General features: G+C 50.1%; 2 protein-coding genes across 5 annotated transcripts; both read right to left on the reverse strand.

The window, feature by feature from the left end:
• Positions 1-3: 3 nt before the first annotated feature.
• On the reverse strand, positions 4-12,104 carry CHERP (calcium homeostasis endoplasmic reticulum protein). Of its 3 annotated transcripts, none has more exons than XM_069878348.1 (18): positions 11,984-12,104; positions 11,358-11,531; positions 10,717-10,898; positions 10,379-10,516; positions 10,014-10,165; positions 9,543-9,654; positions 9,118-9,207; positions 8,264-8,498; positions 7,853-8,031; positions 7,006-7,402; positions 4,996-5,234; positions 4,072-4,205; positions 3,719-3,805; positions 3,273-3,422; positions 3,037-3,153; positions 2,482-2,576; positions 1,820-2,005; positions 4-665 (listed from the first exon to the last, which is right to left on the reverse strand). In XM_069878348.1, exons 1-18 carry the CDS (start codon positions 12,006-12,008, stop codon positions 661-663), a joined length of 2,697 nt encoding a protein of 898 aa, XP_069734449.1. In that variant the 5' UTR covers positions 12,009-12,104; the 3' UTR covers positions 4-660. The 3 variants fall into 3 exon arrangements, with proteins under 3 accessions (XP_069734449.1, XP_069734448.1, XP_069734447.1); XM_069878347.1 differs by lacking the exon at positions 4-665 and adding an exon at positions 718-1,055 and having other exon boundaries at positions 3,037-3,150; XM_069878346.1 differs by lacking the exon at positions 4-665 and adding an exon at positions 720-1,055.
• A 1,521-nt stretch (positions 12,105-13,625) lies between these two features.
• SLC35E1 (solute carrier family 35 member E1) lies at positions 13,626-21,991 on the reverse strand. Of its 2 annotated transcripts, XM_069877830.1 has the most exons (7): positions 21,597-21,991; positions 20,022-20,092; positions 19,513-19,650; positions 18,719-18,844; positions 18,196-18,441; positions 17,235-17,485; positions 13,626-17,150 (listed from the first exon to the last, which is right to left on the reverse strand). In XM_069877830.1, exons 1-6 carry the CDS (start codon positions 21,970-21,972, stop codon positions 17,249-17,251), a joined length of 1,194 nt encoding a protein of 397 aa, XP_069733931.1. In that variant the 5' UTR covers positions 21,973-21,991; the 3' UTR covers positions 13,626-17,150; positions 17,235-17,248. The 2 variants fall into 2 exon arrangements, with proteins under 2 accessions (XP_069733931.1, XP_069733930.1); XM_069877829.1 differs by having other exon boundaries at positions 13,626-17,485.
• Positions 21,992-22,514: the final 523 nt, after the last annotated feature.

Below are 22,514 nucleotides of genomic sequence, written 5' to 3' on the forward strand. Positions count from 1 at the left end.
TAAAAAAAAAAAAAGTGTTTATTGGAAGGCAAAACAATAAAATTCACAAGTCGATACCGTACAGGTGCGTATGCCGATTCACAGACAGGTACACAACTACAGCAGATCTACAACAAACGGATATCTCACCATGTTAACGGAACGGTTTTACAAGGGTCTCTGCTCTACAAACAAACGGCTCTGGAAGAGGGAACCACCACGCCGGCGGCTGGACTGGAAGCGCTGGGAGGGCCTAACAGCGCTCGCTGGTGGTCTGGAAACGGTTACAAAAGGGCTTTTTTTTCTCATGTCGATTAAAGGAAGTTTCCAAGAACGTTTTATCATTAGAAACTTGCAGAGCAGAGAAAATCGATTCTCTTCTACTCAACTAATCAGCTTTATTAAAGGGTATATACAAAAATATAAAAAGCATAAAGAACGTCTTCCGTTACAAAGCATGGAGCATCCCTCAGTGAACCCTCGTGCTCTGACCGAGTTGGGACTGCAGCAGCTGGTGTGTGGGGCGTTAGGTTGGAGGGCAGGCTCTAACAAGCTCGCACAGTGCTCATGGGTCACCTGTACTGGAACTAGAGGCGTCACTCCCCTTTTAGACATTGGGATACACTGCTCAGCATCAGTCTGACTCGATCCCGAGGCAGCACCCCTCCACTTCAAACAGAATTAACCTTTGAGAGAAATAAACATACATTATGGAACTAGAGAATGTACAACCACATCAGTAACGTCTACTGCCCAGGAATGACTGAATTGTGATCCTGCACCGGGGACAATTCTAGTATAAAACAGGAAACTAATTAATAAATTTTCCAAGATAAATGGAAATTCCTAAAATCATCAGATATGTCAGGGTTAGGACTGGCCTTCCTTAAGCACTAACTTGTCGAAGTGCATGTCCTAGCTTTCCATTTGTCACCATAGTTTTTAAAGTAACTCGTTTCTCCCCTCCTCCAGCCTCTAATCCGGAATTATACAAGTTTAATGTTTTGTAGGAGGTGCAAGACATCTTTCTTCAGCGAGTTATTCGGGTGCTGGAGGGTCTTGCGTTTCACGCTTCGCTGAAACAATAGGGAAAAGAGTTCTTACTCATTCTGCAGTCACCTAAGCTGTCGGAAAGGTTTCATGGAATGAGGGATGTAGGAATAAGGAATTTTTCCTTTTGGGAGTTACTTGAACCCATGCGATTACACAGAGCTCCTGCAGCGCAGGCCGAAGTGATTCCTCACTGAGCATGCTGAATGTTTTCCTTTCAGTCCTGGGCCAACGCGGTCATTCTACCTAACACAGACTCTGTGAAAATGGATTGTTGGGCAATGTCTCCATCTCACGGGAAGCACCTCCATGTTTCCTGAACTCTTCCTGCACTGCAGTGAATTCATTCCCCGTTCTGGCGTTAGCAGAACATGGTGCTAATTGAGCAGGGTCAGGCAGAAAACGTGGCCTAACTCCAACCACAACAACAACCACCTCCCTGTCCCAGCTCCCATCCCTCCTCTGGCCCCACTCCCTCCCCTCCCACTGCAATTGCTCCTTTTTTTTGGAAGGGCAACATTCATAGATGCTGGGCTTGCAGCCACGAGGTGGCTGACCCAGAATGGACTTGTTAATTATTGTTTCAGAAATTAGAACGCGACACAACTGAAAAAGGAAAAGATGCTGAGTAATTGGAGTATGAGTCTACTTACCTGTGGTTTGTCGTACCCATTAAGTGAAGGAAATAAGAGTTACCAGCCTTAGATCTAGCTTTGCAGCAAGCAGCAAACAGCACAAAATCGCTATCAAGCCCACACCACTTTTAAATCACTGAAAAATGAGCACTTACATTCATCTCGGGCCTTCATGCGTGCGATGAATGAGTAACTTTTATTTCTTCGGTAGTTTTCATAAGGGTCATCTAACGCAACTCCCACTCCTTTATATTGATCCCATTTGTCTCGGATATCCCCTCCTTTAATTGGATCCTGAATTCCTTGTTCCTTGGCTCCCAATCCACCAGATCCGCTCCATCCTGCAGAAAGGAGACAACACTGGAATTCTGTAACTGTTTCTTTATTAGGAAAATCCTGCAGACAAACAATAGACACATTGGAAACAGCTGCAGAAAGTGGCTGCTTGGTACAACCAGGTGGTTACAGCCTGAAACAACACAGGAACGGTCCGTGTTTACTCCAAAAGCATCAATAGGCAACGATTCTGGGAGCTGCTGAGCCTCAGCTCCATCCCTAACACTTGGTAAGGGGGCAAGCGGAAAGCCAGCGCCAGCCCAGTCTGTCTGCCGGCCCAGAGCTCAGTGAGCTCCGTTTGATGCCAAACCCACATCCCTGTCTTCCACATTCTTCCCAGAAAGGCACCGCTCCATGTTCTTGTATCTCTTGGAATAATAAGGGATAGTAACTTATGAACATGCATTAATCAACTGTATCCAAGAGTCGAGTGCCTCATTTTGTTCCCTGGCTCGTGTAAGATTCCAGAACAGCATCTTACCCATTTTCACCAGCATTTGATGGCCTTTATTCTCTTCTCCAAGCCTTGATTCAGGTACAGGAGGCCCAGAACTGGAGCCCAGACCAGCAGAAGAACTAAGGGAATAAAATGAACAAATGAAGCAGCAGCAACCCAATCCTGCCACAATGCAAGGCTAGTTTTGTTCTGTTAAAACATTAACCCCCAATGCAATCCCATCTGTTCCCCATAGCTGTTCTTTTATAAAGCTATTAGATGATGGAGTTATAAAGGTGCTAGAAACACTCAACCTGCTGCTCTGTACAAGGGAAATCAAACACCACAGTCTCCCCAAGAGAGCACTTGCAGGATTCCTCCTGCTTGCTCAGAAGGCGTATGAGGCCTTCAGAGTTGCACAGGGCTTTGTTACAACAAAAAGCCACCACAACAAAGCAATATTGTCTCTGTAAGCACACAGAGCGTATCAATAGTTTCTAAATTAGCTTTCCACCTTCTTTTCTACTCTGTTGAGATGTTTAATGTTCCCAGCTCATGAGGAAAGTGCCCTTGTCAGTACAAAGAGAAATCAAAGCTTACGGAGGAGTGGGGCTGCGAGAGCGAGACCGGCGCCGCCTTCCTGGCGAGTACGATTTCGATCTGGATCGTGACCGTGATCGCGAGCGGCTGTGAGAAGAGCGGGACCTGCTCCGGCTTCTGGGAAGGGACAGCACAAAAGATCAGTTACCAGAGCAACCCCTGGGGTTCTTCCTGCAGCCCAGAGGGTTGGGTTTTGTCCCCCCTCCCAGTTCCTGAGATTCAGCCCCCGCACTCACCTGGACTGCGAGCGCGAGTAGGATCGTGACCGAGAGCAGGAGCGAGACCGTGACCTTGAATAGGAGCCAGATGATTTTGAAGATCGCGAATTGGACCGAGAAGATGAGCGACCTCGACTCTTAGAGCGACTGCGAGACCGAGAGGGGCCACTGCACAGACAAAAGCAGAGAAACAGCAGTGAAATGCCTGGGAGAAGCACAAGAAACACAAATACGCTTCTGAACATTCCCCTTACCCACAAGCGCTACATTGTCTGCAGACAATCCAATGAAAATGAGTGGCAAGAACCATTTTCTGCAGATGAGGGCAATTCCAGCAAGCTGAAACTCAGTTGCTCCCCCAGCACGTTGCTCAACAGGCCCTCCCTCTGCCCTTAGCCCATGGGACTCCTAGCACCTTCCAAAGGACCAGCGTGCATCAGAAGGCAGCAGACAGGATCGCTCACCTATTTCTCTTCTCCTGGCCCTTCCTCCGCCTTGCTCTCATTTTAGCTCTGAAGAACTCGTACAGTCCATTCTGCTCCCAGCCTTCACTGCAAGGAATCAACCACACAGAACAGACCCCTGTAAAACTCTTCTGCGATCAATGGAGATGTTCAGGGTTTCCACAGGATTTTATAGGGAACAAAGGGCCTGGGCCAAAGGGTCTCACAAATCTTGGTGTATGATCAAAAAGCATGTGCAGTTTATGATGCAATTCAGCATAACAAGAGCCAAGACACAAATGAAGGGAGAGACAGACACTTCGCAGTTTGAGACAGCTTTTCCTCACCACAGCATGAGCTACACCTACTCTTACCTGTTTCTAGGCCTGTCATGAGATGGTGGGCTATAAAATGCCTCAACAGCAGCCAGGAGTCTCTCGCTGGGGGGCATTGGGGGTGGAAGACGTATGTCTTTAGGATCTAAAGGTTTATACTCATGATCTTCAAGCTGCCAGAAACAAAACAAATCACATTGATATCATGTGTCATAGGGTGCCCACCTGAAGAGATAAATACAGATTTAACTGTGCTGGGACCTCACATCACAAATAAGGATTCTGCAGGTGACCCAGTGCTTTCTCATGCTATCATCACCATTCTGAGCTCTACAAGAAAAGCCAGCACCACACAGGCTGCAGCATGAGCTGGGTTGCCAGGTGGATAAGAGGTAGATCTCCTTGATCCCCCTCGGGGGCCAGACAGAAGCTTGGCAAACGCTGGTGTATGCTGAGAGTAACAGAGTTAGAGATAGAAGAAACCTATTTGTCCATCTGAAACACAGAATGCATACGTGTACTTATCCCAGAGATGCTGGTACAGGTATCTTCCCTGTTCTCTATCACTCTTTGTATATTGGTATTGCAAAGCATCTCTAAGGAAGAACTCTGAATCCCAAACGCTGGGACAGAGGCCACATCAGCACTGCCAGGTCCCTCTGGCCACCTGAAAATCACTAGGGATTTCTATTTTCTAAAAACAGGGTAAGATTTTAAAGAGTAAATGAGGCTTTCACGTATATGAGCTCAAATGGCTTTCACGGGGACAACACTTGAAAATGTTACCATTCCCACTACCTTCTCCCCACCTCCTGCCCTCGCACACCCTGTGGCAGCCCCGGCTAACGGGAGCTGGACGGAAGGATTTGAAATCATTGATGCTCACGTTAAACTGTCCCTAATATTGACCAGAGGATTTTGATCTTTTATCCCTACTTGTCAGGGCCCCCTGCAAGCACTTACTTTTACGAGAGGAGCCATCAGTCCAGCAGGAAGATCAAAGTAGGGAACGTTTGGCACCAGGCTCGGGTCGTCGTGGTTCATGTGAGGGGGCCCTTGTCGCCGCATGTGAGGGGGTTGCCCGTTAAACCCGTGGGGGGGAGGCCCGAACTCGGGGTGCTGCGGCCCTCCCCAGGGAGGATGCTCGCTGATCCCAGGGTGAGGCAATCGGTGACCGGGGTGGTGATGAGGAGGTCCAATTTCTGCAGAGCGGGAAGGGTTAGGACATTTTATTTAGCTACAGAGAAAGGAAGTCAATCAGAGAGACATCGTGCAATCCCTGTGTTGTCCTAACAAACAATCTTGGCACCTAGAGCCTTGCAGATCCCAAAAAGCAACAGAACTGGCAAACTAAAAGTCTGGTCCACGTGCAGGAACATCTCACCGCGCATCTCCTGCCCTGGCTGCAGCAACAGCTGTTAAGACAAAAGGATATTTTAACCCTAGGCCACTGCTCACTTTGGGACATGCTGCGGTCAAAAAGTACTGGAAGAAGGAGACGCACAAGAACAAAAGGGTTCAGAAAGAGCAGGGCAGCTCCTGGTGGGATCTATATATGAAGCCTAAATGCACGATCGTGGCTTAGCATTTAATTACCTGTAATTAGTTCTATCTCTAAGCCAGATCACCATATATAAAGATATAAATATGGCAGGAATTAATTCACAGCTCACTGCTGAGCTCATTGCACCTCACAGAGAAAAATACCATACTGGAAAACCACACGGTCTGCAGTTTTTCCCAGGAAGAACCACTACAGTCACTGCCCAGGCTCCAGCCAGCACAACTAAACTCCTCTGCACTAGAGTTTTAGCATCACCTGCATTCACTGCTTCATTCATTTCCTAACTGTAGCCACCTGGTTCAGTAAATCCTCTCCTCCAACAACGGCACATGAGGAACAGAGGTTTTGGATCCCCACTGCAGTCCAAAACAGAGAATCTTTCCCGAGCTTAAACCTCCATTCTCCCCACAAAAGTTGCTCTCCCTACTCACTGCCACAACTCTTAATCAAACAAACAGCAAACCCAAAGAAAACAAAACGAGAACACACTCTACTGGAGAAACCAATCACAATCCTAAATACATAAACTGGAATTCACTAATTTTCAGTAGCTTTGGGAATTGGGGAATTGAGAACCTTTTAAGCCTAAAATAGAAACTCCTACACAGCAGCCTAATTGCTCTGTGAAGCAGCTCGTCACGCAGAACCACAGCGATCTTTAGACTTTAAAGCGATAAGGATCATTCCAGAGTAACCATGACTTCTGCATGAGAAACAGAAACTACAGTGGGACAGAATTGTACCAGACCTCATGAGGGAGCCAGCAGCCAAACCTGTGCCGTGAAGGCCAGGCAAGCAGCTCCCAACCACCCTCTCAGACATCCCTGTGCTTCAGCGAGACAGCAAACCAAACGGGAAAGGAGACCTGGAGGTACGGATCAACCCAGCAGACACTACCGAGCCACACAACATGGAAGCAGATAATCAGAGAGATTTTCAGTACAAGTAAAGAGAAGAGAGCACAGATGAATGTGTGCACAAGAACAAACGCTTTTAGTTTGGCTTCCTCAAACTTCCTCCACCTACGGAGGCCACAGCTGAGGAGCCCTCGACCACAGCCTGAGGTGCAGGAGACCAAATTTACCAGCAAATGCTGCTTCTCATCTTTAAGCTTACTGCTTTTAAAGTGCAAGAGTCACAAAAGAAGTGCCTGTAGAGATGCTGACTTGAGTTTGGATAACAGTTTCTGATTATCTGCATCCATTAGGAAAGGCTCAAAAAACAACGATGCACCCAACCCCGTGTGTTATTTCCTACCGAGTTGAGCTTCCCAAACCCCCAAACTCAACGCTTTTCAGGCAAAACACAGCAGTCCACCCGGAATAAGCTGTCACCCCAAAGCACTAAATCATTTTGTAACGGCAGTCAGCATCGCGACATAAGGAAACCTGGCCTGGTACACACTTTACCTTGTGGAAATTCCCCCTGGGGGTAATCAAACCGATGAGGATAAGGAGGCCTTTCAAAGGGATGGCGAGGTGGAAAATCATCCTGCATGAAGCGAGGTGGAAAGCGGTTGAAATTATGCGGATGCGGGGGCTGGTTGAATTGGGGATGTTGCTGATGTGGAGGAAATGGGCCTCTGAAGTGAGGTGGCCGCTGCATTCGAAATGGAGGTTCCCTTTGCCCCCCACCCCATGGAGGTTGTTCATGCTGGTTGTTCCAGGGCGCTTCAAACTGGTTGTTCCAAGAAGGATCAGGCTGGTTGTTCCAAGGTGTCTCTCGCTGGTTGTTCCAGCCTTGGTCTCTCTGTTCGTTCCACATTCCTTCATGGTTGTTATTCCACGGAGGACAATGAGGTGGTCCCTGGTGGGGGTAAGAAGCCTGGTCATTAGGCTACAAAAAAAAAAGAAAAAAAGGGAATGCAATGAAAACTATCTTCTTTTACAGTGAATAGAGCCTGCAGGCAACACACACAAGTGAAAGAACTTTCCAAATACGTGGTCTGAACAGCTGCAGCTTCAGAGAAAAGACAACAAAAGACCAAGCTCTTACTGAACCAAACACCTCTGTATACAAGATTGCTTCTTGTTCTGCTTGTTCATAGAGAAAAGGCAACGGCTGACATGATAAAAATACAGTTTATATTGAAATATGGCTTATACTCTGCCTTTAACTGTGCTCAGAATGAGAAAGCTTGGCTTTTTAATATGGATTTATACCTCTCACAGCTTTTCACTCCACCTCCACACCACAGATGCTCGTTCTGAACCTTTTCCTCCCTCTACCTCTCGGTTTCAGACCCATGTTCCTTACCTGCTGCTGACCCCATGGCGCCACAGGGTGAGGCTGGTCGAACCAGGGTGGTTTATTGGGAGGGATCTGATCGTGAGATCCAGGGCCACGCGGTCCCCCCGAGGCGGGATCTTGCACTCCAGACCCTGATGTGTCATACTCTGTGGAACCAGCCAGAGGCAGCTGCGATTTACCATCATCTGAAACACATTGGAGACGATGATACGCACCCAGGTCAGGACCTGATCTCGGTGTAATGCTCCTATCCTTGGTTCTTTTTATACTGCAGCGCCAGACCAGACCAGCTGCCTCCCCACAGTTTCGGGCACTGCCTGCAGAGCACAGCAGCTCACAACTGAAAAAGCAGCAACCTCCCCCCTCACAGTGTTGCCACCCACCAGTTTCCGTGCAGCCCCCAGAACAGACTCGTACCTGCTTGTGTGACCGGAGCCGATGGTGGAGCTGCAGCTGGTGGGGCCGTGGGGGCCTGAGGCGGAGGAGTTGATTTCACCTCGTTCTCCAGTGGTGGAATCTGTATTTGCTGCTGCTGCTGCTGCGTTAAGCTGTTGACAAACTCTTCGTGTTGAGTTTTCAGGTTCTGTATCTGCTGTTGAAAGGCTACTTGGACAGGCTGTACTACCGACGCGTATTCAATGATCAAATTTGCCTGATAACATGAGATAAATGAAGAAGAACAAGTTCACACCTCATTGGAGCAGTCATCCTACCTGCTCATTCAGAATCTCCTCTACTGCTCTCCATCCCCTTCCAAGAAATGCCCGGGAGTGCAGGATAACCTGCTGACCGAGGAACCCAGCACACCACGGAGCTCTGAAGATCTCTGGAATTTGCTGCCTGGGTTGATTCCTAGCTCTCAACTACAGCTAAAGTCAACAGCATTCTTTATTAACGCTAACAATGAACAGTTCCTCATGCCACAATAATTTTGAGGCTTAGCGTATACAGTTTAAAGCTACAGTGTCTTTAGTTTCCTTTTTACCAAACAAACTTCCACAAAGAGAAGACACATTGTCTAATATGAACAGGCCTGTGCAGTTACAAATGCAAACAAACTTTCTGGGATTGTATCAGCAATCGGATTATCGAACGTTTGAAACAACAAGGTTGTGTTCTACATCATTTTCTTAATCCCTTGTGAACAACTTCAAGGCCAGGGGGTGGGTGGGTCTTAATACTTAACTTTCAAAAAAAGAAAATATTTCCTATATTTGTTTTTAAGACCTTAACATCAATAAGAAAATCATTACTTTTCTCTAGTGGCTAACCTGGTACTGGCCAAGTCCCAGAGCCGGGCTCTGTAACTGCTGGATGATTGACTCATCAAAGTACCCATTCTTCTCCCATAGTTGAAGAAGCTGCGTAAATTCAAGAGCAAAAGGTTCTTAGAACTGATGAACAATAAAAATTGAGGCACAGTGGTTTTTTTCTCTAGCTTTGTTAAAAGACTTAGAATTTCGGCACTCATCTTTGAGCCACTGAATATCCAGATGCACTCATCATTACGATAACTTTTAAACAAGGCCCATTTATTTTTAAGTTCCAGTTTAAATACAAATTAAAGCACATTCTGTTAGACTTTATGTAGACAATTACACTAGAAACATCTAAATGCTCCTCTTCATCCTCACATTTGTGAGCTTGCCTAGCACTGACCTAACAAGCATCAGCTAAACTGAAACCAGATACTCACTCGGGCAATTTTCTGTTGCTTATCCTCCTCCACCGCTAGAAAACTGGTACAATAAATAGGCACCACCACCTTCTGCAAAGCAGCCAAAAGATCTCGTGCTTGCTTCCGCTGGCTTCGGAAAAAGAATGGGAAGAGTTACTGCCTTTCAGGATAGCTCAGAGCACTGTAATATTCAATCCACCCCAACTTCCACTTCACTAAAAGTAGTAGATTCATAAAAAGAGAGCACTCCCCTCCTTTAAGTTTTCACTGTAAAGTCTCAAATGGAGCAAAAAAACCCCACAAAGCAGGTAAAAGCTGAATTTGGTTATTAAAGCACTTGTTCTTTGTACCAGCAGTGAGCATAGTAAGAGAGCTACTAAAAATAGTGAATCCACTAGAAGTGACCACTCACGAACAGTGCATCTAGCAGAGAGAGAGTTCACTAAATTCATCAAAACATCAAACTGGAAACCCCCAAGTAATTCTTACCAGTGATGCAGGACGTCATTGATTAAGTAGATGAGATGTAACCGGAGCTCAAAGTGGGCTCCTTCCGCCGTTATACGATTTCGCAGGTGCCCAGCCATCAGCTCACAGTGTGCAGGAGATTTCGCATTGCTAAACATCCAGTTCTTCCCAGCCTTTAAAAAGCAAATTTCAAGTATTTCAAGTTAATCTAACGTGTTCACTTCCTAGAACCCTGAAATAGCTGCAAGAAGGGAAGCTTTCCACTAACAGCCATCATCTCACTTACCATAAACAGAGCTGCTGTTTATGGTACAGACAAACCCAAAATTCAAGCGGTACTTGACCCACACCACCACTAAACGGCTGCCCAGCTTTAGATCACTTACTGAGATTGCATCTTTTGTACAAGTGTCGATTATGGGCTGCAACAAGTTGTCAAATTCGTTCATATCTAACTGGGTTTCCTCCAAAACTTTCTGCATTTGCTGCTCAATGGCAAGGGCGACCGCAGAGGTGACTTGTTCCTAAAGTAAAGAAGGAAAAATAACAAAAGAATCATGTTAGATTAAATACTCTTTGGAAGAACTGAGCTGCTGTATCCCCATCCTCTTAACCGCAAACTGCTATCTTGAAGACCAAGATCTTTTACAACCAAGAAGCTTTGCTCTCCACTCCTCATTTTCACAGCAGTCTGGGTTAAACCGAGTTCTTATCTTAAACCAACCTGTCTCATAGCAAGGAGGTGCTGCTCCTGCTGCTGCAGGTTCCACTGACTCTGCTGGATCAGCTCCTCCACAGAAGGAGTGCCCTGAGGAGCTGGGATGGGCGCAGCTGGCGGGAGAGACGGCTGTGGCAGTGGCTGGATCTGTGCGGTAGCCTCAATATCTTGACTTTGCTTGCACAACACTAACAGACAAAGAAAACTTTTAAAGTAAGCCTCACAGAGACAACTGCCACCACCAGCCCACATACAGCACCCATGCTGGTCCCAAACCAGTCCCTCACACTTAACGCAAAAGGAAACAGTGCACTCAAAGGAGGATGGTGCAAGGGAACAGTGTCAACGGCTCCTCGCGCACTTCCAGAGGAACAGCTCTGAAAAACGGGCTGCTGCGCTGGGACCACTTCATTCCTGAGAGTGCTGGGTCTCATCCAGCCGCGGTGCACGGTCTGGAGCTCAGGGAAGCCAACCTCCACACCCAGCAGCCTGGGGGTTCAGCCACCAGCCTGGTGCTCAGGGGGCAGAAAGGGGCTGCGACCCAGCCCCAGTGGGGCAGGATGAGGCTGGGAGAGGGGGAAGCAGCTCCACAGTGGGGATTGAGCCACCATGGGGCTGTGCTGCCCCGAGCTGTTGGCCCCACTCACACTGCTGCTGCTCCAGGGCCAGCTTATACTTGTAGTAGCCATAGAAGTCTCCTCCAAAAAGGAAGGAGAATTTTGGGTTCTCCTTCTGCTTCTCCATCGTCATCTTCTCGAACTCGGGCCCATTCCGCGCCACGAACTGCGCCAGCTTGTCGATGACATTCCGCAGCTCCTGGTCTGTGGGGAGGCAGCCCCATCAGCCCCGCCGCTACCCCCCACTCCCCGCTGCGCCCCCCATTGCCCTCGCTCTCCCTGAGCCGTGCCCCCCACATCCCCCCACTCCAAACCTGGCACCTCGCTCCCCCCGCACCCCCTGTTCCCCTCACAAAACCCCGGGCCCCGCTCCCCCCCGTTCCTCTCGCTCCAAACGCGCCGCCCCGCGCCTCCCAGGCCTCCCTGCGCCCCCCGTTCCCCTCGCACCTTCTGGGCCCTCTGTCCCGCTCCAGACCCGGTGTGTCCCGCTCCCCGTCCCTCTCGCTCCAAACGTGCCGTCCCGCAGCCCCCGCCCCCTCCCCGTTCCCCTCGCTCCTTCTGGAGCCCCCGCGTCCTCCCGTTCCCCCCCGCCCCCTCCTCCGCACCGCCCTGCGCTCCCCGCCCAGGCGCCCGGATCCTCGCGGCTTCCCCCTCACCGTCGGGCGGCAGCGGCATCTCCATGGCTGCGGGGCACGGGACGGGCCGCCGCCGCTAGGCCGCACCGGCCGGAAGCGCCGCGAGAAGCCGGAAGCGCCGCGCGAAACCGGAAGCCCCGCGCGAAGCCCGGCGGCCCGCGCAGCCGCGCTTTACGGCCGCGTCGCTATGGAGACGGCGGCGGCCTGAAGAGAGCGGGGAGCGGGAAGGCCCCGTCGCTGCAGTTCCAGAGGAGCTGGGTCCGACCCCTGGGTCGGGGCAATTCCCGGGTTCAGTACGGGATGGGGGATGATGTGGTTGAGAGCAGCCCTGAGGAGAAGGACTTGAGGTGCTGGGAAACCAACCGTGTCCTGGGCTGCATCCAAAGCAGCGCAGCCAGCAGGGAGGGAGGGGATTGTCCCCTCTGTTCCTCTCCTGTGACACCTCCTCTGGAGGATTGTATCCAGTTCTGGAATCCTCAGCATAAGAAGGAGATGGAGCTGTTGGAACGGGCCCAGAGGAGGCTACAAGGATGACCCGAGGGCTGGAGCACCTCCTGTGTGAGGCCAGGCTGAGAGAGTTGGGGTTGTTCAGCCTGGAGAAGAGAAGGCTCCGAGGAGACCTTAGAGCAGCTTCCAGTACCTGAAGGGGCTACAAGAAAGCTGGGGAGGGGCTGTTCACAAAAGCTTGGAGTGACAGGACAAGAGGCAATGGGGATAAACTGGAAAGGGGCAGATTTAGATTAGACACAAGGAAGGATTTCTTCCCTATGAGAGTGGTGCAGCCCTGACACAGGTCTAGTTACATAGGCCCCTAGAATAATTTGGGTTGGAAGGGACCTTAAAGATCATCCAGTTCTAACCCCCCTGCCATGGTCAGGGACACCTCCCACTGGATCAGGGGCTCCAAGCCCCATCCAACCTGGCCTTGAACCCCTCCAGGGATGGGGCAGCCACAACTTCCCTGAGCAACCTGTTCCAGGGCCTCCCCACTCTCACAGTGAAGAAATTCCTCCTTAAGTCCAGTCTAAATCTGCCCCTCTCCAGTCTATTCCCATTGTCCCTTGTCCTGTCACTACAAGCCTTTATGAACAGTCCCTCCCCAGCTTCCTTGGAGGCCCTTTCAGGTACTGTTCCTCAGCACACAGCATCAATTTATCCAGGGAGAGCCCCAAAAACTGCAGTCACCCATCAGGCACCTGCCAAACCCATTCAAATACCTGATTTATCTTACACAGGAGATGTCCCAGTACATGGAATTCACCACTGGGTTTTCTTCCTGTCTTCCCACAAGAGATCCCAACTTCGGCAGCCGCAGGGGTGCGTTGCGGGCAATCCAGGCGAATAACATCCAGAACGTCACAGAACAGGCATGGAATAGGAACAGGACAGCAGTGCAGAGTCCTCATTTGCTGAAGTGCCGGATTTTGTATAGTGAGAGATAAAACCACCCCTATTCACATGAATTTATCGATACCAACATAAAAAACCAACAGAAGACGATGGGTGGTGACTGCTGCCTGCACACTGACATAACGCAACGGTCTTGTACCCCTGTGATCTCAGGAGGAACACGGCTGCTCTGTCTGCCTGGGCCAGCACCACCAGGATATCCCAGAGTTATGCTTAACAGCTACAAGACAGCTCAGGAAATGGAAGCCTCAGAAAAACAAACTGTCCTTTTATTTATATTGCACCTTTTTTTTCACAAAGCTACATGGCAGAAGTTTCTTCTGCTGCAAAATGCTACATCAGAAAAATGTGGATTCGAACACACACTGGAAAGAAAAGGTTTTGAGCTTCAGGAATCATCATTAACCCAAACCATGGTACGATTCTATGATCATGAGCCTACCCCAAATTGCCACATGATTTTTTACAGATCACTGTACACCCACAAAGCCCAAGTATTGCCTCAGTTTTATTTAGCATTTAGTTATTTCAAAAACAGAAGCGTTTTACCAGATTAGATGCTCTAATCGCTACAGGTACTAAAACTGAACCTGAAAGGGGAGCATTTTGAAGATCGCTTGGAAGAGCCCCAGACACCCTACAGGGAAACCCACACGCTGTGCGGAGAAGTCAGTTTCTTTCACTCTCGTATTTCTGGGACTATCCAGGATTGTTTGGGGAAGAATTCCCGCATTTTGGCATGTATTTACACGTACATTAGAAATGCACAATGGAAATCGAGGCATTTCTATGGATGTTGGCCACCAGTGTCCTCTCACCAGTTACAGCATCCGAGCCATCCCGGTTTCAGTCTCATCGGGTGAGGCACCACACCCACTCGGCAAAACATTAACCTGATTTCTGGCACTGCTACCAACACAGGGCACTCCCAAAGCCTCCTGGAAAGGGAAAGCCCCATCACCATGATCCAACAGCAGGGTCGCTATACACGATTGTCTAGATACGCCCTTTTTATTCCAGTGTTTCCACACTTTCTACAGACCTATGTACACAGTTAAACACGTCATTAAGTTACAAACCATGTTAAAACAAACGTTCCACCTTGCCAAACAAAATCCCGCTGCGGTCTGAGATTAAAATGCATCTTACAACAGCATCGGAAACTTCCTTTACTGGAATGTGGGCAATATTGCTTACGGACTCAGATCTGGGTACTCAGCAAAGCTGCCTCCTGTAACTGAGTCACTGAGCCCTTTTAATTACAACTTCTACCATACAAAATTAACCCTGTTGACCTGAACAAGAAGAGCCTGAACCCTGTCAGGCATTCAGAAATTCATTCTCTGGGCCCTGTACAGATGATATCTCTGTTTTGGATCAGTCCCTGTTTGCTTTGCCAAGTACAGTAGCTTTGTTCCAGAGACAGCGAGGCTGCGGGCCCAGAGCACAACCCGGGACAAGGTGTTTTCAAGAGAAAGCCCTCTCCTGCTGCCATGCTCTGGACAAAGCTGAGCTGGAAGAGTAAGCGTGCAGCGCCAGCCTTCTCTGAAAAAAGCTGCAACAAAGATCTGGTTCTGTTCTTTAAAAGGAGACGATCTAAATGCATCCGATTGCGCCTCCAAGCTGTGAATAGTGTGTGGAGCTGTAATCCCAGTAGCAGTTCCAGTTGAGTGAGGATGTTAGAGGGACAGGCGTACCAGAAACTGTATGGGTGAACTCAGTAGGTGTGCACATCCCCAGGGATCTGCTTTTTTGGGATATTTCATCCCCCTGCAAAGTAGGGAAGAATCACCTCCGTTTTCCAAACGGGAAACCCAGGCACAAAGGACACAACTGAGTGTTTGGAGGAGTCTAACCATTTACAGCTTTTCCCTCAGAAAGCCGCGGAGGCCTTTGCCCCCCTTACGAATTCCAGCCTACACGTCATCCTCACAAGTGTCTTTGGCAGAGCCAGAACATAATCCAAACCCAGAGTCCACGCAATCCTTTTCACATGTGTGTAAAAGCACTTACATATCGGGAAGCAAGCCTTAAAATACACATTTTGCACCCTCCCAGATTAAAAAGAAATAATTACACGCGAATTAACATTGGAACAGGCAATTTCATCTGAAAGAAAGCTTTCCTCATTATCTTGCTCTTGTTAACCAAAGTTAATGAAAGAATACATTTAGATTTTCTAAACTAGAAGCCCAAGTTCTAAGCGAGTGTGAACAGATTCAACTCCAGTCGAGTCAGGAAGTTCTGCTCGCAACCTTTAGCAGCACTTAACCCATCTTCAACATTCCAGAACCATTTCCTCTTTGGGGCTGCATGGTGGAAGGCTGTCCATGTAACTCCCTCCATAGTCAGCCAAAGGAATCGGAGCAGGTTGACTTTGCACTTCAAAACCAATTCTTTATTATCCAGAAAGGAGCCAAATCATCACCTCGTGCCACGGAAATGGCCATTTTAAAGCGATAAATAAGGGAGGGAGTGTTCTCTACCACACCCGAATTTAGTCACTGGCATCTAATACCTTTCTAGTAAAAATGTAATACCTACGCTATCAAAAATCTCATTGTACAACAGCTTTGCTATTAAGGAAAGAAGGACCCTAAAATCTTCTTTTGCTAAAATAATAACAATCTGATTCAGTGAACCCCAAGTTCAACTGGTTTCATTCTTCCATCTGATGCCCAACAGTCATCTTAAATTAAGTACGTTCATTTATACCGAATCAGCTGCTCTTCGCCATAAATTAGCTATTTACTGCCAATTCCAATAATTTTTTCTTAGTAATTTACTCCTTGAGCTGAGGGAGCTGCAGGAACAGAGCACGGCACGAAATGTAACTTCTTTCAACAGACTCGAGTAGAAGTCGGGCTAAATGTGCATGGCAACTCCAGCACCAGCAACTGAGAAACTTAAAACCAAGTAGGATCTAAAAAGATGGGCTTAAGAAACAATTAAGAATGATGATTATTCAAATTGATGCATTCATGATGAATCATATAAGCGACCATAATTTACGCGTAAAACTGAGAAGAAAACACCTTAAACCTTTCGATTTCTAAAGCAGCAGAAGAGTTTTGTAAGAACAGGTGTGAAGCAAGTGAAATAAAAAGAAATATTGTGTTATTCCAAACCCTTTATTTATGGGGGTGTTTTCTGGGTGGCCAAGGAGAAGCAACGCCTGAAGGACTACATTATTCAAAAAACAATTAGGATCTGAAGCTCCAACTTTTATCTACAGTGACTGGCACAGGAGAGATTTTGGAGAACTCGGTTTCTCTACGCCTGAAGCACGCTTCTTGAGACCCTGCTGCCTGCGCTTTCAGAAACACACTGCTGGTTTGTCATCAACAACTGAAGGCGTAGGCACAAGGCAGTCAAGAGCCACAGTTCTTCAGTTGCCTGAAATGAATCCTGGTCTGCCTATCTGCAACTGCTCTACCTAAAAGCCAATCCTCCTCCAACAGACAAATCCCGACAGCTTCACTTCTTTCTGAAAGTTTCATTAAAGGGAAGTATCCGTAAAACATATTAGAGACAAATTAAAGGTGACGTTACCAGCACGGAAACAAAATACTGGCCAGACTTTAGCTGCCAAAAGGACAATGAGTTGACAGTCTGCCAAGGAGCAGCAACAGCAGATGTTTCACTCTCAAGTTTTGTACATGCATTTCGCCAGGCTCTCCGGACAATTTAGTTCCAGCGTCAGATCCCATCAATTCCCATCTTATTGGAGCTGGGGTCGGTACCGCTCGCACCACACATGCATCTTCCCTCTGCACACCTGTACGATAAAATGGCTTTACATTCACGCATGTACTAAAAGTTTCTGATAATGCTGGGGACGCCTCGATATCACCGTCTGTACCTGATTCCCGGACTCTATATATCAAACCGATTCAGGTTGTAGGTGGCTGGATAGTTTTGCCGGTTATACTGGAAATGGTCCGTTAGGATATTGGTTCGACCGTACTGATAGTCTCCATGCTGGGCAAATGCCGTGAGTCCGTTCGGAGACTTCTCAGGAGTGTTTCGATGCCGGTCTAAACTCACAAGGTCTGCAGTTGTAACTGGAAGCAGCTGCTGCTTCTTTGCTTCTTGGTTTGCATCGTATTTTGTCTAGGAGAGAAAAAAGGAAAGAAAGTTCTTCTTAGCTATCACCCAAGATATTTGTATAGCTAGAAAAAAAGCACACAGTTTAACAGTTACACTGCTATCTACGCCTGGCAGAGTCTGAAAACATTAGCGGCTTCTAACGGGACAAGATGAGAGGGAACGGCCTCAAGCTCCACCAGGGGAGGTTTAGGCTGAACATTAGGAAAAAATTTTTCAGGGAAAGGGTCATTGGTCCCTGGCAGAGGCTGCCCAGGGAGGGGGTTGAGTCACCTTCCCTGGAGGGGTTTAAGGGATGGGTGGACAAGGTGCTGAGGGACATGGGTTAGTGATTGATGGGGATGGTTGGACTCGACGATCCAGTGGGTCTCTTCCAACCTGGTGATTCTACGATTCTATGATAATAAAAATCTTGTTCCTCTCACAGGTCAAGTCAAAAAGCTGCTCTTTTGCTCCAGAGATCAGAGCGAGTTATCTCCCAGTCTTCATTTTTCAAGAAAATATTAAGACCAACATTTAAGTTGTTCAAGGCCCAACAGCTGCTGGGCTCGAGCACCCGAGGATGCACTCAGAGCACACACGTCCCTCCTCAGCAACGAAGCTTTATGCCACACATTCCACATCTACGTTCTGCTTGCTGTTAGCTTGTTGTACAAAAACTCACTCAAAACTGGAGTGTTTTCTGAATAAACAAACCAACGGAACAAACCCCTTACCTTGTTATACAGGAAGACCCCTAAGATGGCCGTCATCATTCCAAGGACGTTGGTGCTCGTCACCGGGTTGCGAAGCATTATAAGGGAGACCGTGATGACCATAATTCTTTTTGTGGCATTCGCAACAGAGTAACTCAGCGGGCTGATCAGGTTCAGAATGCTGAAGGCAATGACGTTCTGGGCAAAGTTACAGAATCCACTGATTATCAGGAGCATCAGAGTCCAGGACCAATGAGACATCGAGCTCTGTCGGGAAGATAAACATGACGAGAAAACAGAAATGATCTCAGGTTACAGGTGAGAGACCTGGACACGATCCTCACAATAAACACTGTGCTTCTCTTTTTTTATACTGTTTTGTGCAATAACTTGCAGGTATTTCCCAGCAGTTCCTTCCACGCTGAGAAGGAACTACACTGAGACACTGCAGCACTCTTTGTGGTACAGGTGGTGGTGTTTGTTGCTGTGTTTTTCTTCTCTTTGCTTTCTAAACAGCAAACAGTTTCCCAAACACAACACTTACCAAGTCATTCTCTACTAAGAAGGAAGAAAGATCGACCAGAACCCACGTTGGGATCATGAAGAACACAGCGTGGCACCCGAGTATGTTCAGCAAGCGAAGGTGGTGTATCCGGGAATCTCTTAACACCTGACAAAACACATCATTAAACAACAGCCTCTCTTCAGCCTCTGCCCAGGTTATCAGCAGGGACTCAGGAGCCTCTAACCGAACTGCTTTAGACAACATAAATTATAGCAATAAGTAAATACTGTTACAGGATGAATTTCCTGTAAGGGTGAGCAAAGAAAACCAATGTCCATTTGAAAACAGTAGTTTCATAAGCAGTGACTCTCAGTACTAATAAGACAGTTTCACATCTAAAACGGTCTACAAACCAAATCATTTTATAACTACATAAATTCAAGATATACAACTTTTTTCCTAAGATTTCAAGGATCACCCAGCGTTGACACTGACTCATTCCCTACAGGGAAAGGATTTCATACAGCAGAGTACACTAAAAGCAACATCAAACGAGCTGTTCAATTTAAGCACTACACAACTGAGGAAATAAAAAAAATCCATCCTGAGGGGTAAAGAAAAGGCTTGGGATAAACTAAGTTCTGCCTAGTTTCAGTGCAGCAGTTTTGAGGGGCAGGAGGAGCTGCAGAGAACAGCATTATGAACACCAACCGCTACTTTGGGCCCTCTGATACGAAGTTAACTTAAAAAGAAAATACACATCTATGCATGTACTGGAAAATCTCTGCTGCAGGACGATGTGCTCACCCGTGTTAGAACAGCGGAACCGTTACCTTCTTTGAGAAGATGTTCTGGAGTGAAAAGCACAGAGTAGCAGCGAGCGCACTGATGAGCCCCCACATGTCAAAGGAAAGTTCCGTGACGGTGGCCAACAGGACGCCCGTTATTATGGGGATCAGAGACAGGTAAACCTGGAGGAGGAGCAGAGAAGAGCAGCTCACTTCTGAGAACTTTCATTTCAACACACGGCTGATTTGGGGAGGAAAGGAGAAGAATGAAGCAACAGAACCAGGGACCAACTTTTACATTATTGTAGTTTGAGGAAGTGAAGTGACTGCAATACAGACTGCGACTACTCCAGCGTATCAGAAAGCATCACCTTGCACAACGTTTACACGCGTTTTCTTTACATTCACAACAAAAGGAACTTGTAAAATCTGGATAATCTAATTTCAGCCACAGCATTCACACGGCTCCCCAAAGCCTGGGCTCTCCTGACCCCAGCTGGCAGAGCCACCACGGACACCACCCGGAGATGAAACCTCAGCAAACCTGCCCGCACCTTCGTCGTCTGCTTTTCCTTCATTATGATCCGCGAAAGCAGCACCACCCATATCGGCATCGTCGCTTTTACTGAAAGCAGAAAGAAAATGTTGGTGGGAATGAGCAGCTTGGGCCAAGCCCCCTCCCCACACCAGCAGCAGGTGAGCGCTGCGGATGCGGGGGGGACACAGGGTCAATCCCATCAGTGCCAGAACCTCGGCCCACACGGGCTCAGCTCTCCTTGTCCCCACGCTGGGGACACGTACAAACACAGAGTGGGGCTTAATGCATCTGGGACATCGCGCTGGGCACCCAGCGGGGCACGGTGACACATCGGGCACCCAAAGAGGGGCACGCTGGGCTCTCCCCTCCCTGGGATCCAGGCCACCCCCTCTCTCCAGCACACAGACCCCTCACTGGGCACAGGGATACCCTGAGCCAGGGGACGACACCCTGGGCACAGGGGGAGCCCCCCATTTTGGGTACAGGGACTCCCCCTGGGCACAGAGAACCTCACCCCACCTCTCCCAGGTACAGGGATCCCCCCTGGCACAGGGGCCCCCGTCCCAGGTATAGGGAACTCCTGGATACAGAGACAGCCCCCTGTTTCAGGCACAGGGATCTCCACCTCACCTCTTCCAGGTAAAAGGACACCTCCCAGGTACAGGGAACACCTGGGGACAGGGACAGCCCCCTGTTTCAAGCATAGGGACCCCCACCTCACCTCCCCCAGGTACGAGGACATCTCCCAGGTGCAGGGACCTCCCTCTGGGCACAAGGACCCCCCATCTCCCCCAGGTACTGAGACATCAGGACACAGGGACCCCCACTTGACCTCTCCCAGGTACAAGGCCACCTTCCAGGTGCAGGGACCCTCTGGGGACAGGGACAGCCCCCTGCTTCGGGCACAGGGACCCCCAGCTCACCTCCCCCAAGTACAGGGACAACCTGAGGACAGGGAGAGCCCCTGTTTCAGGCACATGGACCCTCACCCCACCTCCCCCAGGTACTGAGGGATCTGGACACAGGGACCCCCACCCTGCCTCCTACAGATACAGGTACCCCCACCTGACCTCCCCCAGGTATAGGGACCCTCTGGAGACAGGGAGAGCCCCCCGCTTCGGGCACAAGGACCCTCACCCCACCTCCCCCAGGTACAAGGATCCTCTGGGGACAGGGACAGCCCCCTGCTTCGGGCACAGGGACCCCCACCCCACCTCCTACAGATACACGGACCCCCACCTGACCTCCCCTACCTACAGGGACCCTCTGGAGACAGGGACAGCCCCCCGCTTTGGGCACAGGGACCCCCAGCTCACCTCCTACAGATACAGGTACCCCTACTCGGCCTCCCCCAGGTACAGGGACCTCCTGGGGACAGGGAGAGCCCCTGTTTCAGGCACAGGGACCCTCACCTCACCTCCCCCAGGCACAGGGACCCTCTGGAGACAGGGACCGGCCCCCGTTTCGGGCACAGGGCCCCCCCCCGGCCTCCCCCAGGTACGAGGCCACCTCCCAGGCGCAGGGCCCCCCCCCCCTTTCCCTCCCCCAGGCCGGGGCCCACGTCCCTGCGCCCCCCCCCCCCCGCGCTCACCCGTGTGCGCGTACGACACGGGGACCCTCCAGAGCGAGACGTGTGCGGAGACGGAGGCGAAGTACTTGCCGAAGGCGAGGGGCAGGATGTAGCGGGGGAAGGCCCGGGGCGGCAGCTGGGCCGGCCCCGCGGGCGGCACCCGCCAGGCCCGCAGCAGCGGCGGCAGCAGCGCGACCAGCCCCAGGATGTGGAACAGCGACACGGTGACGGGCCGCGGGAAGGCGCCCAGCAGCAGCTTGTTCACCACGTTCCCCCCCGCGCTCAGCCCGTACCACGCCAGGCAAAGCGCCGACACCCGCGCCCCCTCCCGCAGCGCCGGCCCCCGCCCCGACCCCGGCCCCGAGCCGCCCGCGGGCCCCGCCGGCGCCGCCGACATGGCTGCGGGAGCCCCGAGCCCCGGCCCCGCCCCGCGAGCGGCCCCCGCACCGCCCCCGGCCCCGCCCCCCGAGCCACGGCACCGCCCCGGCGCTACGGGGGCCGGCAGGGACCGCCCCGCCCCGCGAGCCCCCGCCGAGCCCGGCCCCTCCGCCTCCGCCTCCGCGCTCCCCGGGCCCCCGCCGGGCTCCCCGCGCTCACCCGTCCCGCCCCTCACACGGCATCCATCGCATCGCATCGCATCCCATCCCATCCCATCCCATCCCATCCCTCATAGAGCATCCACCCCATCCCATCCCCTGAACAGCATCCACCCATCCCATCCCACCCCATCCCATCCCTCACACAACATCCATCCCATCCCATCCAATCCCATCCCATCCCTCGCATAGCACCCATCCCATCCCATCCCATCCCATCCCATCCCATCCCTCACACAACATCCATCCCATCCCATCCCATCCCATCCCATCCCTCACACAACATCCATCCCATCCCATCCAATCCCATCCCATCCCATCCCTCGCATAGCACCCATCCCAT

This window comes from Phaenicophaeus curvirostris, chromosome 28 (assembly GCF_032191515.1).
Source record: "Phaenicophaeus curvirostris isolate KB17595 chromosome 28, BPBGC_Pcur_1.0, whole genome shotgun sequence".
In the NCBI taxonomy this organism is placed as follows: Eukaryota; Metazoa; Chordata; class Aves; order Cuculiformes; family Cuculidae; genus Phaenicophaeus; species Phaenicophaeus curvirostris.

What these genes read in the sequence shown, in the direction of transcription:
- CHERP (XM_069878346.1), bottom strand. Translation starts at nt 12,008, where the DNA reads ATGGAGATGCCGCTGCCGCCCGACG. An exon ending in GGCCCTGGAGCAGCAGCAGT is followed by an intron (nt 10,899 to 11,357) that starts GTGAGTGGGGCC and finishes TTTGTCTGTTAG; the next exon opens with TGTTGTGCAAGCAAAGTCAA. An exon ending in CATGACAGGCCTAGAAACAG is followed by an intron (nt 3,806 to 4,071) that starts GTAAGAGTAGGT and finishes GATTCCTTGCAG; the next exon opens with TGAAGGCTGGGAGCAGAATG.
- SLC35E1 (XM_069877830.1), bottom strand. Translation starts at nt 21,972, where the DNA reads ATGTCGGCGGCGCCGGCGGGGCCCGCGGGCGGCTCGGGGCCGGGGTCG. An exon ending in AGAACATCTTCTCAAAGAAG is followed by an intron (nt 18,845 to 19,512) that starts GTAACGGTTCCG and finishes GTGTTTTGTCAG; the next exon opens with GTGTTAAGAGATTCCCGGAT. An exon ending in GGGTCTTCCTGTATAACAAG is followed by an intron (nt 17,486 to 18,195) that starts GTAAGGGGTTTG and finishes TTTCTCTCCTAG; the next exon opens with ACAAAATACGATGCAAACCA.